This window comes from Girardinichthys multiradiatus, chromosome 17, assembly GCF_021462225.1.
Source record: "Girardinichthys multiradiatus isolate DD_20200921_A chromosome 17, DD_fGirMul_XY1, whole genome shotgun sequence".
NCBI lineage: Eukaryota > Metazoa > Chordata > Actinopteri > Cyprinodontiformes > Goodeidae > Girardinichthys > Girardinichthys multiradiatus.
This window is the reverse complement of record NC_061809.1, coordinates 9,906,297-9,922,709: the sequence shown is the minus strand read 5'-3', so window position 1 is coordinate 9,922,709 and position 16,413 is coordinate 9,906,297. Positions and strand designations below refer to the sequence as shown.

Genomic DNA, 16,413 nt, shown 5'->3' with positions numbered 1-16,413 from the left:
CTCCCTAGGGGATGGGTTAATGCAGAGGACAATTTTTTCCATTGTGGGATCAATAAAGTTTATATTATTATTATTATCATTATTATTATTATTATTATTATTATATCATCGTGTGATAATGAGTTTGAATTTATTGTAACTACTATCACTAATACTACCACTAATATTTGGTAAATGTCCTTAGCAATTTAAACCTTGACAGCAGGCAGATACAGAAGAGATCCAAGCCATAGACATCTAAAGGCTGCCCAGAGCACAGGAACCCCAGGAGAACCATTGCCAGGACACAGCAAGTCCCCCAGAGAAGAGCAGGGGAATGTCCCAGGGGAGCCACCCAGCAGCCGCAGTGCAGAAGCCCTAGGGAGCTGCAGCAACGAGCCGACAGGCCCCACCGGCAACCGTCTACGCCCAAGCTGATCCAGCCATAAACCCAGAGACCCGAGACCCCGGGACATATCACTCCCCAAGCAGAGGCCCGACAGAGCCCGGGGGTCCAGGCCCCGGTAAGCAGCCACCAGAAGTGAGCCGGCACACACCAAAGCACCCAACCCCAGACACCGAGAACCACAAGTACACCAGCGGGCAGAGAGACCAATCACTGGCAGGTGGTGTGGCGAGGAGGAAATACGCCCCACATTTGATGGGGGGCCTAAACTGATTGAGGAGAGGGAGCAGCCCAAGACCTAATCTGACACAAAAAACAGGCACACACGGTCACAATAACCCATTCCCACGCTCATGCGTACACATAAAAACACTCACACCCACGCACCCAACGTAAAGACAAACAACAATGGACGTCGTACACTCACACTCCCCATATCTTGCCCACCACTCAAGATGGGTTTCTTCCAGCGACACTGGTGGTCCAGCAGCCTCCAATTCATGGTAAGCTTGATTAGCGGTGCTTCTTTGGTTGTTCCTGAACATCCAAACCAATTTCGTTCCGTTTGAGAGTTTGTGTCAAATTGTAGAAACTTGCATAGAACTGGGTGCAATGATCCCAAATACACAACAAAATTTGGTTTGGTTTGGATAAAGGAGGCATTCTAAAATGGCACAAAGCTCTAAGCTCAACCCTGATAAATCTATGTGGACTATATATGAAAGTTTAAAAGACAAAACATTTAACTCTGCTTCTTCAAACACCCAGCGAGGATTGAGTCAGAAGCTTGTTGATGAGTGGCAAAAGATACAAAAAGTGAGAGGTTTCTCTGCAAGACTAAATATTGGTGTAGGTCTGTGTTTACATCTCATCTCAGACTTTAATAAAGAAAATCAGTAATAAATTCAAGTTTCTGCACCCAATTCAAGTTGTTTACTGTATGATCATTACTGCCAGGAAAAAAAACTCTATAATATAAACACTGAAAGTCCCATTTTAATAACAATGTATGCTCAACATGAGTGTACTGTATGTGTTGACTTCACCACAAGTGTATGAGTGTAGGAGAAGGATTAAATGTCCGTGCTCTATAATGCTTTTATAGGTTCTCAAACAGGATATCATAAAAGCAATTTAACTTTCCTACAAAAACAATGCAGGGCTGCAGGCTAGATTGTGATCTCTTCCCTTCTATCATCTTTATTTTATGTTTCTTCCAATAATCCACACCACGTTCTAAAAGCAGGCAGCAGTCACACCTGTGAATCCATCTCATGTGTTATGTGGGTAGCGTGGTGGGCCTGCACACTTAAACGGAAGAAATGATGAGAGCTTTGTGGTGTGTTGCCTTAGGGCAAACCAAATATGGCTATCTCTATGTTCTAAGAGGCACAACTGAGAGAAATATTGAGCCTATTAGCCCCCCAGCCCTCCACGCTCTACAAAGATCCACAACCTTTTATGAAATCACAATACCAAGGTTAGGATTTTTCTTCCAGACAGTAACCAAAAGGAGGATTACAGTGGTGGGAAAAAAATCAAGAAGTGAAGATTTTTTAGCAGCCTAGTCAAAGTCAGATGCTACAGCGTGACCAGACTAGAGACAGGCCAGTCAAGCCTTAAGCCTAATCAAAACTGATATTGTTTGTTGTGTGGTAACTAGAATATTTATCCATGAAATAGACACTACTTTCCTCACCTAATGAAAAACAAACATGACAAATCAGCGTCCTAGCTGCCTCCACTTCTTCTTTGAACTAGAACACTCTCGAAGCAGCAGGCGGGTAATGGCTGTTATTACCTGCAAGCATGCTGTTACTAATTACGGCTGTTGTAATCACTGGCTTCAATGATAAAAAGCAGGGTGGACAATTTTAATTTCTAAATCACCCACAGCCTCCTCCGAGACTGTTCAAATTTAGTCAATAATTAATGGCCAGATTACTATTATGTGGCTGAAATGGTCCAGATGGTAGGAACACACACACACAAACTGAGAAAGGAAGATTAGAGAAGGACTCACATGTTTCTGCAGGTTGGCGCTCTTCGAATCCACATCATACCTGTGGAAATAAAGGAAAAGGAGGGTCAGTGCATTCCTAACACATGCAGAGTGGCAGGATCTCAGATGGGAATGCTGGAGATTACAGGCAAGGTAAATAAATAGACCAAACAGCTTTTCAGAGAACACCCCACTACATGCTCTGGGTATTCTGCAACCATTGAACTGGCATTAAACAGACCAATTGGTGTTCACAGTTTAGAATGCTTTTTAATGTGAAAGAGGCAAAAACAAACTATTAAAGGCTGAGATGCATAGTAGTTTTCCTGTCTGCAAATTCTTCAACATCAGCTGTGGAACTCTACAGCTCCTCCAGAGTTACACCCCCAATACTCTACTTACTAATTTGCTGATTTCTTAAGGCAATTGGTTGCCTTAGATATTATTTAGAAGCACCAGATAAAGGAGGTTGTATATAAATGCATCCCACACTTCAAACTACTTATCCTATTCTCCCACTTTACAGATAATACCATACTTTGTGCTGGCCCATGACATAAAATACATTGCAGTCTGGTGGTTATGCTATGACAAAATGCCAAAAAGCTCAAAAAATGTGAATACTTTCACAAAGTGCTGTACATTATTTTTGTGTCTGAATCACCTTCTTTTTCGCTTAACCACCAAGTCCCTCCATGCAGGCTGTGTATTGCATGGATAAGAACCTCGCATTCTTAAAAGATAAAGCTTGCTTGAATTTAGCAATGTTCCTAAGGTGATAAAAGACATTCCTAGTTACCTCTTTTACTTGAGAGCACTGGTTCGAACCACACACCCAAGTTCTTTACCATGTCCCTACATTTGATGAAATGATCAATTTTCAAGGTGAAGTTTTGGGACATATAGTGAAGATTTTGAGGTTCAGTGACCATCAAATCTGTCTTGTAGACATTAAGAAGCAGGAAATTATCAGATAAACACCCCAATGCAGATTGACAGGCTAAAATGTTTGACAAGTCAGCAGTTTCCAATCGTTATAAGGCACATACATCTGCAAGTCATCAGCATAGCAGTGGAAGGTTACATTGAAAGAAAATAGAAGAGGACCAAGAGGCAGCAGATAGAGGAAAAAATAGCATTGGGCCAAGCACAGACCCTTTAGGGACCCCTTGCCAGACAACACAGGTCTCAGAGAGATTACGGTACATTTCCCGTAACTCTGATAATGTGTTCAAGTGCCCAATAAGATATAGCGGTCCACAGTGTCAAATGCAACACAAAGATATGGCAGTAGTAAAGCTGAATCTTTCTGGATTTACCAACCGATCATTAACCATTTTGACGAATGCTGTTTCTGTGGTTGTTTGTTGATAGATGGTCAATAAGTTGCTTAGAACCAACTTTTTCAAAGACCATAGACAGAAACAATAGTTGTGAAATTGGTCTATAGTTTGCAACTGACTCAACATCTATTCCAGGCTTCTTCAAGATTGGTACTACCACAGCTGATTTAAAACAAGCAGAGAAGACTCTGGTGGTCAATTTTTTAAAGTATTTTAAGTATTTGAAAGAAACAAAATATAAGGCCCTAATACTGACCACAGTCAGGGCATGGGGTACTTTTTAGGCTTTTCAAGATATTTGCAGGAGCCAAAGAGTCCAATAAGAAGGGAATTTTTGAAATTTTTAAACACAGAGAGCCCACACATAATTCATGCATAAAAGTGGATTTCAAAACCTCAGGTAGGCATAGGTTAATTTGAAGCACTGCTTCACGGCTAAAATAACTAAATGACCGGTGGGGAATGTTTTCCTCAGAACCTCAGAAGCCAGGGGAAATAAAATATCAAATAAAATTACAGAATGATAAGTCTCTAACCAGGGGTTTATGCCCACAAAACATACTGTAAGTGAATATGAAAGTCCTTCACTATGAGAATCCTTTTGTAATGAGCAATAAGTCTGAATATTCAGAAATAAAAAAACATAAAAAGAAAAAAAGGTCTTGTAATTGTAAGACCACAGGGCAGCTCAAAATTAAGAGTTAGGACTAAAATGAAGTGAAAACTCTTGGACTTTGTATCTGTTTGCACTTATAGCTGTCTTTGATGATACAGGCTACCCCGCCTCCCTACCCAGACAGTCTAGGAGAGCTGAAAAACTGGTATCTGAGGGACAAAGTTCCAGCTGTTATTTCATTAGCACATAGACATGTCTCATTTAGGAACATGAAATCCAGCATATGAAAACCAAAAAAGACCCGATGCACATATGTTTTGTTTGATAAGGACCTTGCATTTAAAAGAGCCAGTTCAACCCTCTGCCCAACTATAGTAGCAGATAGGATGTGCAGTAATTGCAACTTGTCCATGTTTACTCCTCATCCCCACGTAACCCAACACCACAGTGACCATTAATGTGTTTGAGGACATGAAAAAGCCCAAAACAGCCAGAATACCTAATGGTATGGACCTGCCTCATCCAAGATCTAACCCGCAAATGCTTCTCAGAGTGCGCACCACACCTATGACCTCTCCTCCAGCGCTTCTGCTTTGAAGGCCTCCAAGCTGGATCACGCCACAGCAGTTCCTCCAGTACCGACACCAAAGGCGGTGGGAGTCCTCCAGATTGCTGTCCAACTCAGGGGAGCATCAGCAGTAATGATATTAAAAAGCATCTGTCGCTCATATATCAACAAGGAGTAGGTTTTTATCCCTAGTAGGGACACCACTATGAGCACAATAGATACGCATTTAAGAACTGAGAGATAGTATGCCATGACACCCAGCGCCATCTTGATCACCAGGACTATAGCTCAGCAGTCACATCAAGATGATTCTGAAAATCATTTCAAAACCCCAACTTTGTGAACCTCTGGTCTAGGGTCACAAAACCTACATGCTTTGTCTTATGGTTAAATTGAAGAACCTTATAACTTTTTTAAATAAGGAGAGACATTAAAGTTTATATATAAACAATTTTACATAATTGTGACTGCAACAAATTGTAATAATGGAAAATGATGGCACGTTTGTGGCCTAATGTAAAACAAATATATACTGTAAGTTTCAATTTGTTGTTGGAATTTTGTGCAGATATAATTAATACAAAAAACATGTCAAATTTGATAAAACAAGCATTTTTATTACCCTTATAATTAAAATCTATCGTCAGATCTATATGATGCTTGGCCAAAGTTCTTAAGAGCCACTGTAAAGGGCTTAAAGAGACAAATGTGGCTCCGGAGATGCAGGTTGCAAAACCCTGACTTAAACCAACAGGTCAGGCAAGAACGAGCTGCACAGATCTGCAGATCAGGTGAAACAATCTAGACAAATGTGGCCTTTATGAAAGAATAGGAAGGAAAACAATTGCTGAAAGAAAGTGATAAGTCATATAGGAGACACAGCAACACATGGCTATATGTGGTGGAAAATAGTATACACCCTCCTGAAAATGTTACACTCTCTGGGCTGTGTACAGGTTTGTGTTGTGTTTCCTGTGTTGTCCTCTCTCATCTCTCCAGCAGGGTGCGACCGGCAGGCTCTGCAGTTCCAGCGTGTTGAGCTAATCAGGAGGTGCTTAGGAGGAGCATGGATCCCTGAGAGAGACACTAGATTGTTTGCTCACATAGCACGGTAATCAGGCCAGGTCTTGCTGACTTCTCCACGAAGAATTTCCATCTCCGATCATACCTTTGACGCATGGTGTTCCTCTGTGGCTAGTGTTCCTCCGTCTCAAGGACTTCCAAGAAGATCCTTCCTTGGACCGCTGCTTCTAGTCTCCTTGTTGCTCCTCTGTCTTCCTGGATCCTAGCTATGCTGCTGCTCGGTAATCCATCGCTCTCCTGTCTGTCCAGTCTCAGTCTGATGTGGCTCTTCCATCAGCCTCACTCTGGATAAGGACAAACTAATGCTCTACTAACGCAACCTCTCAAACACAACCAACCTGTCAATATCAGACTCTGAGAGTTAATCACCTTCCTCGGACCTCCATCTTCATCACCAAACAGTAAATTGCTCCTTCTACCTGTCACTCGATTCCACATTCAACATGACCTCACCGTCAGCTAATACTTACCTTCTTCTTCCAGCCCTGAAGTTCTCTACCTTGTTTTTCTCAATAAATCACTTAAACTGTCAAGCGTGTCTGTAATTGTTGCTTGCACCAGAGCTGACACTAACATACAATAACTATGACAGAAAACACCATTGTCATAGTGAAGCATGAAGATGGCAGCATCATGCTGTGTGGACGCTTTCCTTCAACAGCAGAAGGGAAGCTGGTAAGATCTAATGAGTAGATCCCGCTCAAGCAGGACAACAAGCCTACATTTACAGCCAAAGCAACAATGGAATGATATAGATTAAAGTGCATTCCCATGTGTTAAAATGGACCAGTCAAAGTCCACACCAAAATTCAATTGAGAATCTCTGGTAAGACTTGAAAGCTGATGTAAACATAGGTTTCTGTACCATCCGAATGAGTTTCAGCCGTTTTGCAAAGAATGGGCAATAATGTCAGTCTCAGGATGTGAAAAGCTGGTAGACAGATACCCAAAAGGCCTTGCAGTTGGAATTTAAGTCTACAAAGCATTGACAAAGAGGGACTGAATACAAATGATGGTCACACACTACTTTGTTTCTATAAAAAAGAAAAGAAGTTGGTGTTAACATGAAAAAACAGGAAGAAATTTAAGGATATCAATACTATTTCAAGGCACTATATATCTATTTTATTTCAAGGTGTGTATTTAACAAGCAAAGATATAAAAATTTATATAAATCACAGGAGATTTACATTGTCACATTTTGTTTTGTTTTTATACAGGCTTCACTGTCATTGCCCTCTGGGAGGTAGCAATCTTTCACCTGCCATCATCTTAGACAGCGCTACCCTCCGCAGGCCGACAGTGCCAGCTTTGTACAGTTGCTGATGAAAACAACACAAAACAAGGCCCCATGTGCATACAAGCTGTGAGAGAAAAAGAGAGTCACGGAAAAGCTTGAAAAACACATGGATGATGCTTATAATGAGAAATACTCTCAGAGCTAAGAAAAAAAAAAAAGCCAGTGTGTTGTTTTTGGTTAGAAGATGCTCTACTCCATTCAGACAACCACACAACAGACAGCGTTCAGATAAGCTAATTAGCAAGCATAGAGCCAATACACATTAATTCAATAATCCTTATTACGGCAATGGGATTACTTGTTTTGACTGTGGAGTCTAAATGAACCTTAACTAACCTGAGCAGGAAACCAGACTGGAAAGGATCGAGCTAACAGACAGTCAGTTCTCTGGATTTTCAGGTTTAGATTCTGTCTTTGAAGTCATTCTTCTAAAATTTCAGGTGAAAAAAAAGATAATATCAAGCTGCATTCTAGAAAACATAAAAAAGCTTTGTGATATCTTTTTCATGCACAACAATGCAAGAATTAGCAGGTTGTGCTTCTTTATGTGTGAAATAAATAGACTGACTGGTGACTCGTCGAGGTCCACGAGTCTTTTTCTATATCTCTGCCACTATACCCCAAAGCCCCGGTTGTTATGGGTACCTGCTGTGGCGCACACACTGGAATGCAAATACCCACACTGTGGATTCGGTCGCGCTGCATGTGGGAGAGCACGCGCAAGAGGCACAGATCAGTTTTGGTTTCGTCTTGGAGTGGGTCTATCCACCATGTGACCAGGTGACACATCTCCTGCACATGTGAGCGTGACAGAGCTGGCTGTAAATACCAAGTAGAGGCTCTGCATTCGTGGAGCAGGGCACCTGTGCCAAAACTGTAAAATATGAGGGCAGGTTTAGCTAGTAAATCAGGTGTAATGATTGGAAATGGCTCTCAAGAGTTTATTGGCCTCCTTCCAATCATTGCACCTGGGCTTTACTGGGCTTGGAAATATCCAGGTAAACTCTTAACATTCCAACTCTGAAAAACAAATATGCTTCTCATATATGATTCAGTAACATAATTCCACCCACACAAACTGCTTTTTCACAGCCTTTTTTTCCCTGTCTCAGATCCAGCAGCTCCTCCCTGTAGTGATCTGTCAGATCATGGTTAAACTACTGCTGTTCCTCTGTGGGTTATAGATAATCTAATTAATCTTTTCATTTTAAAAGAGCAACTGAAATTTGCATGTAATTAACAAGAAATAGCATCACCTAGAGACACTGCAAGAAGGCTTAAAATGTCTAAACTCCTGTCTGCAAAGGAAGACCAATGAAGTGGGAGATTATTGCGTATGCACCTGATGCACCCAAACAGATCTTGTTTTGAAAGAAGAAAATGATGGAGATGGACATTGATAATATCTGTAACATGAAGATATGCATCAGCATTTACATGTTGTAATACAGTCACTGTAAAAAGAAAGTCCTGCTTACATGGCCTTTTATCTGCCATGCAAACCTGCTGCCTAAAGATCTTTTGTGAACATGGAGGCAGGCAGTGCAGTTGAACGTGTGCCATTACAGTTGTGATGTGAGAGAAGAAACAGTTAAGTGTCTATCCCACTAAGTAGACAGTTGGAGAAAACATCTCCCCTGAAGGAACCCTGAGCCTATTACTGCAGGGCAGAACAACTCTGCAGGTATGCAGCTTTCTTGGTTGCCTCATACAAAGATAAGCAGTAATCAGTTGACCGGGCAAAAAGGTCAGGGTCCCTGACCTTTTAAAGCTATTAGTTCACTTTTGGATTTACAAGCCAAAAGTTACACCCACACACTGCAATGTAGTTGGCATTTTATGTGATATACCAAAAAGTGGAACATAGTTTTCCCAATTTTAACAAAATAAACCTAAAGAGATCTGCCTATTTGTGTTTAGCCCTTTTTCCCCTGACCCTGAAAATATCCAATGTAACAAAATGTAAGCAGCCAAGAGGCCCGTGGTAAATTGGGAGAAGCTGAAAAGATCCACAGCTCAGTTGGGAGAAGCTGTCAAAAGGAAAACAATTAGATTTGGCTCCGCAAATCCGGTGTCTATCGCTAACTAGCAAGAAAAAAAGCTATTGGCGAGAGAAAGCCATAAGAAGTCTTGTTTGCAGTTTGCCAAGTCTTTCCAGCAAAACATGACAAGCGGTGGAAAACCAACATTGCACATTACCCTGAACACACCATACAAATGGTTAAACTTGATGAAACCAGCCTTGTACTGCGGGAATGTTTTCTTCAACAGGGACAGGAAAGCTAGTTAGAATTGATGGAACTTGACAGAGGTTCCCACTTTGGGAACCCCTGGTCTAGGATCACAAAACCTACATGCTTTGTCTTATGGTTAAATTGAAGAACCTTATAACTTTTTTAAACAAGGACAGACATTAAAGTTTATATATAAACAATTTCACATAATTGTGACTGCAACAAATTGTAATAATGGAAAATGATGGCGCGTTTGTGGCCTAATGTAAAACAAATATATACTGTAAGTTTCATTTTGTTGTTGAAATTTTGTGCAGATATAATTAATACAAAAAACATGTCAAATTTGATAAAACAAGCATTTTTATTACCCTTATATTTAAAATCTATTGTCAGATCTATATGATGCTTGGCCAAAGTTCTTAAGAGCCACTGTAAAGGGCTTAAAGAGACAAATGTGGCTCCGGAGATGCAGGTTGCAAAACCCTGACTTAAACCAACAGGTCAGGCAAGAACGAGCTGCACAGATCTGCAGATCAGGTGAAACAATCTAGACAAATGTGGCCTTTATGAAAAAATAGGAAGGAAAACAATTGCTGAAAGAAAGTGATAAGTCATGCTGGACCACTTGTTGCTGAATATTGGACTACTTGCACAGACACCAGGCCTCCAGCTGCTTTCGGCCATTTTGTATCCAGGACATGGCGGCTGATATGACACGCCCCAAGTCTGACGTCACAGGGCGCTATATATGGAGGCCTCCATGTTGAAAACCCCGCTTTCAGCTCCCAATCTTGACAAGGTTACCACGCAACTGGAGCGTCTTCTGAGAAGAAGAGATCCCACGTGGAGTCTTCATTTATTTCTCTCTCTCGTTGGCCAATGAACAATTCATAACTGAGGTTTCTGGACTAGGAAGGCCAGAAATTTCACTTTGCCGATCGAAGACGTGAGTTTAACACGTAACTAAAAACACGGAGTTCGAGGAACGAACTGCCATCGTGTTTCACCCCTAGTCGACTGCTGATGGTCAGCTCCTATTTTTTCCTTTTCGTCAAGAAGACCAAAGGATGGGACTGACCGCTCTCTTGGAGTGTAACTGCGGACGCGCACAACGCTTCAAACCCCCCCCCCCCCCCGTTTTCCCTATCACTCGCTGACCCAGAAGGAGGCTTCACCAAATAAAACCCATCTTTTATTTAATCTTTTATTTCTTTATTAGAAGGCCCGGGCAGGGTCAGAGGTGTAGACCGATCAGAATCGCTGGTTAGGATCTCATGTGTTCTGAATAATATGTGCATGTAACCTTGCTTATAAGATATAAAAATTAATATAAATCACAGGAGATTTACATTGTCACATTTTGTTTTGTTTTTGTTACAGATATTATCAATGTCCATCTCCAGCATGGGCTGCACGGTGGCGCAGTTGGTAGCACTGTTGCCTTGCAGCTAGAAGGTCCTGGGTTTGATTCCCGGCCGGGGCTCTTTCTGCATGGAGTTTGCATGTTCTCCCCGTGCATGCATGGGTTCTCACCGGGTACTCTGGCTTCCTCCCACAGTTCAAAGACATGCCTGTTAGGTTAATTGGTCAATCTAAATTGCCCTTAGGTGTATGAATGAGTGTGCATGGTTGTTTGTGTGTTGCCCTGTGACGGACTGGCGACCTGTCCAGGGTGTACCCTGCCTCTCGCCCATAGATTGCTGGAGATAGGCACCAGCTCCCCTGTGACCCACTATGGAATAAGCGGTAGAAAATGACTGACATCTCCATCATTTTCTTCTTTCACTACAAGATCTGTTTGAGTGCATGCGCAATAATCTCACACTTCTTGACAGAGGGCAAGACAAACCTGTTGGAAGATGCGAGAATTTGAGACTGGAGCAAATGTTTACCTTCTACAGTAGTAGAACATTAGTCCTACAGTAGTACAGTAGGACAATACCCCAAAACATTAAGCAAAGGCTACAATCAAATGGTTTAGATCTAGACATATTCATGTGTTAGAATGGTCTAGTCAAGGTCCAGACATGAGTCCAACTGAGAATATGTGGCAAAACTTGAAAACTCCCCCTTCCATTCAAATTCACGCTGCTCATTTTTAAAGTCAGAGCAGAAGACTTGGCAAAGATTTCAGTTTGTAGATGTGCAAAGCTGGATATTCATAAAGCCTTCCAATTGAGCTGAATACAAGTCCATCACTCAATTTTCAGATATTTAATTGTAAAAAAAAGTCTAAAACACATGCAAAATGATCCCCTTCAAAAAGGAAACATGAACTGTAGTTGTACTCACAAGTCAAATCTGAGATTCTGTCGCTCTTCAAAGAAGTAGTCCAGGATGAATTTCTTCACAAAGTCTGGGTTTAGCGTGTTGTCAATCACCTCTGTTCTCCCAAACTGGAAATAAGGAGGAAAGATAAGAGAGGTTAAAACTGGTTCTCATCTTTGCTTTTCTTAAGTTGTGGGTGATGAAACTATTTCCGCGTGCAGCTCTACATTTAAAAAATCTATAAGCTGCAATTTTTTCTTTGTGCAACAATTCATTCCTTTCTCGGCACAAAGAAACACACCTTTTCCAGGTCCTCAATGAAGTTGTGGTGAGTTGTGTAAATATCTTAGCACCTGTGGCCTGTCTCCTCGGGAGACACATCAGAGGAGGCGCTGGTTACACAAGATTATGTACAGCTTTAGAGTAATAAATGCAGAGCAGCTTAAGTATCCAGTCAATGGGGGTCAGGTAGGTCCCCGTTTGACATTTAACTTAATGCCTGTTAATAAAGCATGCAGATGATGGGCCATTCGGAACTTTGAATAACTGGGAATGATTGGGGCAGCAGGATTTGCCCCCTCATTTACATTCATGAATATTAACGGCTAGAAAAAAACCCTGGTGACTGCAGTTCAGTCTTATGAGAGAGGGATCCGGATCTTAAAGAAGTTGTTCAGGATGTTTATTAATTAAAAAGAGTGATGACGGTCATAATTAGGACTTTCATTAAAGCTGGCTACACCTAAAAAAGTAGTCCACCTGTGTCTCAGCTTATTTCGTGATAAAAGACCATCTACTGTTTTCATAGTCAGCTAGATGCTGATTAAAACTTTTAACGTAAAAATTATGTCCATGACTACCACTGAGAGCCAAATTAGGTTGGTGAATACTTTGATCTATGTGTTATTTCAAAACTAAGTCTCTATTCCAAACTAGTTACATTGGACTGCTTATCGCTTTTAATCATTTTTCAATTGTTTGTGTAATCAGAGCATGTGTAGCCTAAAGTGAATGGAACCTTCACTAATGTAACCTGCGTGGCTAGATAGAGTGACATTGGCATTCAAATAGGATATTTCAGTGACTCAATATGTTGCCCCTAAAGCGATAGTTTTCAGTTTTTATAGAATAGTTATGATAAATTAGTTAAATAACAGCCGTAGACAGTAAACACTGGAGATTCAGATCTCTTTTCTGGATGGATTCTTGGAAGGAGCTTGTGCTACCAATAGGCTTGTGCATTCTTTGTTTAGTTCCTTGTAGAAAGTACTCTGAGTTCAGTGCTTCCGTGTTTAGCTGTTTCTTTCCTAGACAGAGCTATTGATAGAGCTGTAGCTGTCATTAAAATGTCTACTCTGTTTCTCTTTACTAATAGAAATACTCCTTGCTAAGTCCTTCTGTACTTGGCTGTGTCTCTTTCCTGGATAGAGTCACTGATGGAGCTCTTCCTACCATGTACTCTCTTGGTTTCTCTTTACACATTGAAAATACACCTGGTAAAGTACTTGTGTGTTTAGCTGTGCTTCTTTCCAAGATGCAGATATTGGCAGAGCTTGTCGGTCATTCACATTATGTAATTTTTGTTTTTCTTTCTATAGAACACATATGTCAAAGTCAAGGAATTAAATTACTATTGGAACCGGCCCGCAGGCCACAGCCGCCCGTTGGCGTTTTGCACGCACCAACACTACATTTCCCACAATGCAACGGTAGTCCGCGAAGTCACTGTAGCGCGCACAAGCGGCTTCATTGTTCATCAGCAATCACAGCAGTGATCAACTTTCAGGTACCCCCCTCCTCAAAAATGGCTAAACGTAAGGTTTGACGCTGAGAACAGGGGGTTTCAAGCCAGGTGGGAGGCAGAGTACATGTTCACGGAGGCAAAAGGCAAACCTGTGTGTCTTCTGTGTGGAGAAAGTTTGGCTGTAATGAAAGAATATAATGCAATATAAAGTTTATAATGCATGCACTTTTATTTATGTATTTATCTTGATATTAAGAAACATACTTTGTTTTTCAAACCAATACAATTTTTTGCTGTTTTCCTGTTGAAAAGGTTTTCCCTTGAGGTTACAGACAGAGCCATAACAAAATATTGCTATACTCATTGAATTATTAAATAATATACTCTGTGTTACGTCTTGGTTCAATAGGCTATGTGCAATCATTTCAATATGTTTTAATAAACATTGAACCAGTACACCCCTTAGCTTGTAGCAAATTTGGTTTTTTGGCCCTTGGTGTATTTGACTTTGACATCCCTGCTATAAAAAGTACTGCCTCAGTATGTCCGTGTTTTACAGAGATATTGCTACAGTTAAGCCGAAAACTATGCATACCGCTGCCTGATTTGGACAAAAAAAAGAAAATTAATTTAAGGAAGAAGCTTGTTTCTGTTAGGAAATGAGACAGGCATCTCCCAAAAATTAAGACAATGTGAAAAAAATATTTTCTTTAACCATTTAAATCAATAATGGAATAATATGTTTTGGCATTACACCAACCAGACACTTCTAATAATTCCTAAAAAGCTATCTTGCATAATCTACTGGTATAGTTATCTCTGATGATGAGCCATGCACATCTCAGGACTCTGTGCCACTTTAATGCCTAAATATTGCAAGATTTCTAGAAAGAAAGAACATGTTGGTGAAATCCACAGATTACTTTAAACCTAAATCTACCAGGAGGATAAATTATGGAAGCAAATCGTTACCATATTTCAAATGAAAAAGCATTTTCAGAAATGCTTCTTCATTTTAAGAATGTGGCTGCATTGTTTGACTCATAAATGAAATTAGTAATCAATAATCCTATTTGCATTTTAATTTTCTTCTTCACGACTGCACATTTTATGCCATAATCAAAAAGAAAACAAAGCAGACATTGCTTTTTCGTTTTCGTGGTCTGCCCGCAAAGTACTGCCCAGAACTCGAAAACGAAAAAGTACTCCGAGCAGCGGGCGCAGCAGAGTGACGTCAGCAGCCGCTCTTCCTCAGCTCCCTGCTGACCGAGCTACCCATCTTGTTCAGTAGGGGGCGCTGTGCATGTCTGCATTGCATTACATTGCAAACGTGCCTCAAGTCTCCGGATGTTGTAGGGCTGTCATGGTTGACACGCCTCTTCAACATTGCGTGGCGGTCGGGGACAGTGCCTCTGGACTGGCAGACTGGGGTGGTGGTCCTTCTTCATAAGAAGGGGGACCGGAGGGTGTGTTCCAACTACAGGGGGATCACACTCCTCAGCCTCCCTGGTAAGGCCTACGCCAGGGTATTGGAGAGGAGAGTCAAACCGATAGTCGAACCTCGGCTTCAGGAGGAGCAGTGTGGTTTTTGTCCCGGCCGTGGAACACTGGACCAGCTCTATACCCTCTACAGGGTACTCGAGGGTTCATGGGAGTTTGCCCGACCGGTTCACATGTGTTTTGTGGACCTGGAGAAGGCATTCAACTGTGTCCCTCGTGATGCCCTGTGGGGGGTGCTCCAGGAGTATGGAATCGGGGGCCTTTTATTAGGGGCCATCCGGTCCCTGTACGAGCGGAGCAGGAGTTTGGTCCACATTGCCGGCACTAAGTCGGACCTGTTCCCGGTGCATGTTGGACTCCGGCAGGGCTGCCCTTTGTCACCGGTCCTGTTCATAACTTTTATGGACAGGATTTATAGACGCAGCCAAGGGTCTGGTTTGGGGATCAGTGGCGTGAGGTGGCTCGGGCATCTATACCGGATGCTTCCTGGACACCTTCCTCGGGAGGTGTTCCAGGCACGTCCCACCGGGAGGAGGCCCAGGGGACGGCCCAGGACACGCTGGAGGGACTATGTCTCTCGGCTGGCCTGGGAACGCCTTGGGCTCCCCCTGGAGGAGCTGGAGGAGGTGTCTGGAGAGAGGGACATCTGGGCGTCTCTGCTGAGTCTGCTGCCCCAGCGACCCGGTCCCGGATAAGCGGAAGACGACGAGCACGAGTACGACGAGTACTTTTGAAAACCCTAAATCCACTTGTGGACGTTACCTGTGCAAAGATTCATGCAACTGAGGTAAACTAAAGTAAGGTTACAGACTTTTTAGTAAAGACACACCTATGCAATATGCCCATTGGCACAGTATGGCACATGTTGGCAACATTTACAAAAAATTTTGTTTTTACTTGCAAAACCTAATAAACTATATTTTTTACATGTCTAAAATAGTTTGTTTTAACATAGTTGTTTTTTAAATTACCGACATTTACAGTACAGACCAAAAGTTTGGACACACCTTCTCATTCAAAGAGTTGTCTTTATTTTCATGACTATGAATATTGTAGCTTCACACTGAAGGCATCAAAACTATGAATTAACACATGTGGAATTATATACTGAACAAAAAAGTGTGAAACAACTGAAAATATGTCACATGAGGACCACCCCAGGAAAGGAAGACCAAGAGTCACCTCTGCTGCGGACGATAAGTTCATCCGAGTCTCCAGCCTCAGAAATCGCAGGTTAACAGCAGCTCAGATTAGAGAACAGGTCAATGCCACACAGAGTTCTAGCAGCAGACACATCTCTAGAACAACTGTTAAGAGGAGACTGTGTGAATCAGGCCTTCATGGTAAAATAGCTGCTAGGAAACCAC

The 16,413-nt window shown here is 41.8% G+C and overlaps 1 protein-coding gene across 2 annotated transcripts in view; it reads right to left on the bottom strand.

Annotated features, from left to right (window-relative positions):
* The window catches only part of LOC124883071 (copine-8), a 127,897-nt gene that overhangs the window by 73,603 nt on the left and 37,881 nt on the right, over positions 1-16,413 (bottom strand). For both annotated transcript variants that reach the window (XR_007042073.1, XM_047389952.1), the window contains exons 4-5: positions 11,827-11,930; positions 2,409-2,448 (exon numbers count right to left, since the gene is read on the bottom strand). Coding sequence is in view for 1 of the 2 variants with exons in the window: in XM_047389952.1 (XP_047245908.1) it covers positions 2,409-2,448; positions 11,827-11,930 (144 nt within the window). In the remaining variant the exon portion in view is untranslated. The remainder of the gene's footprint in view (positions 1-2,408; positions 2,449-11,826; positions 11,931-16,413) is intronic.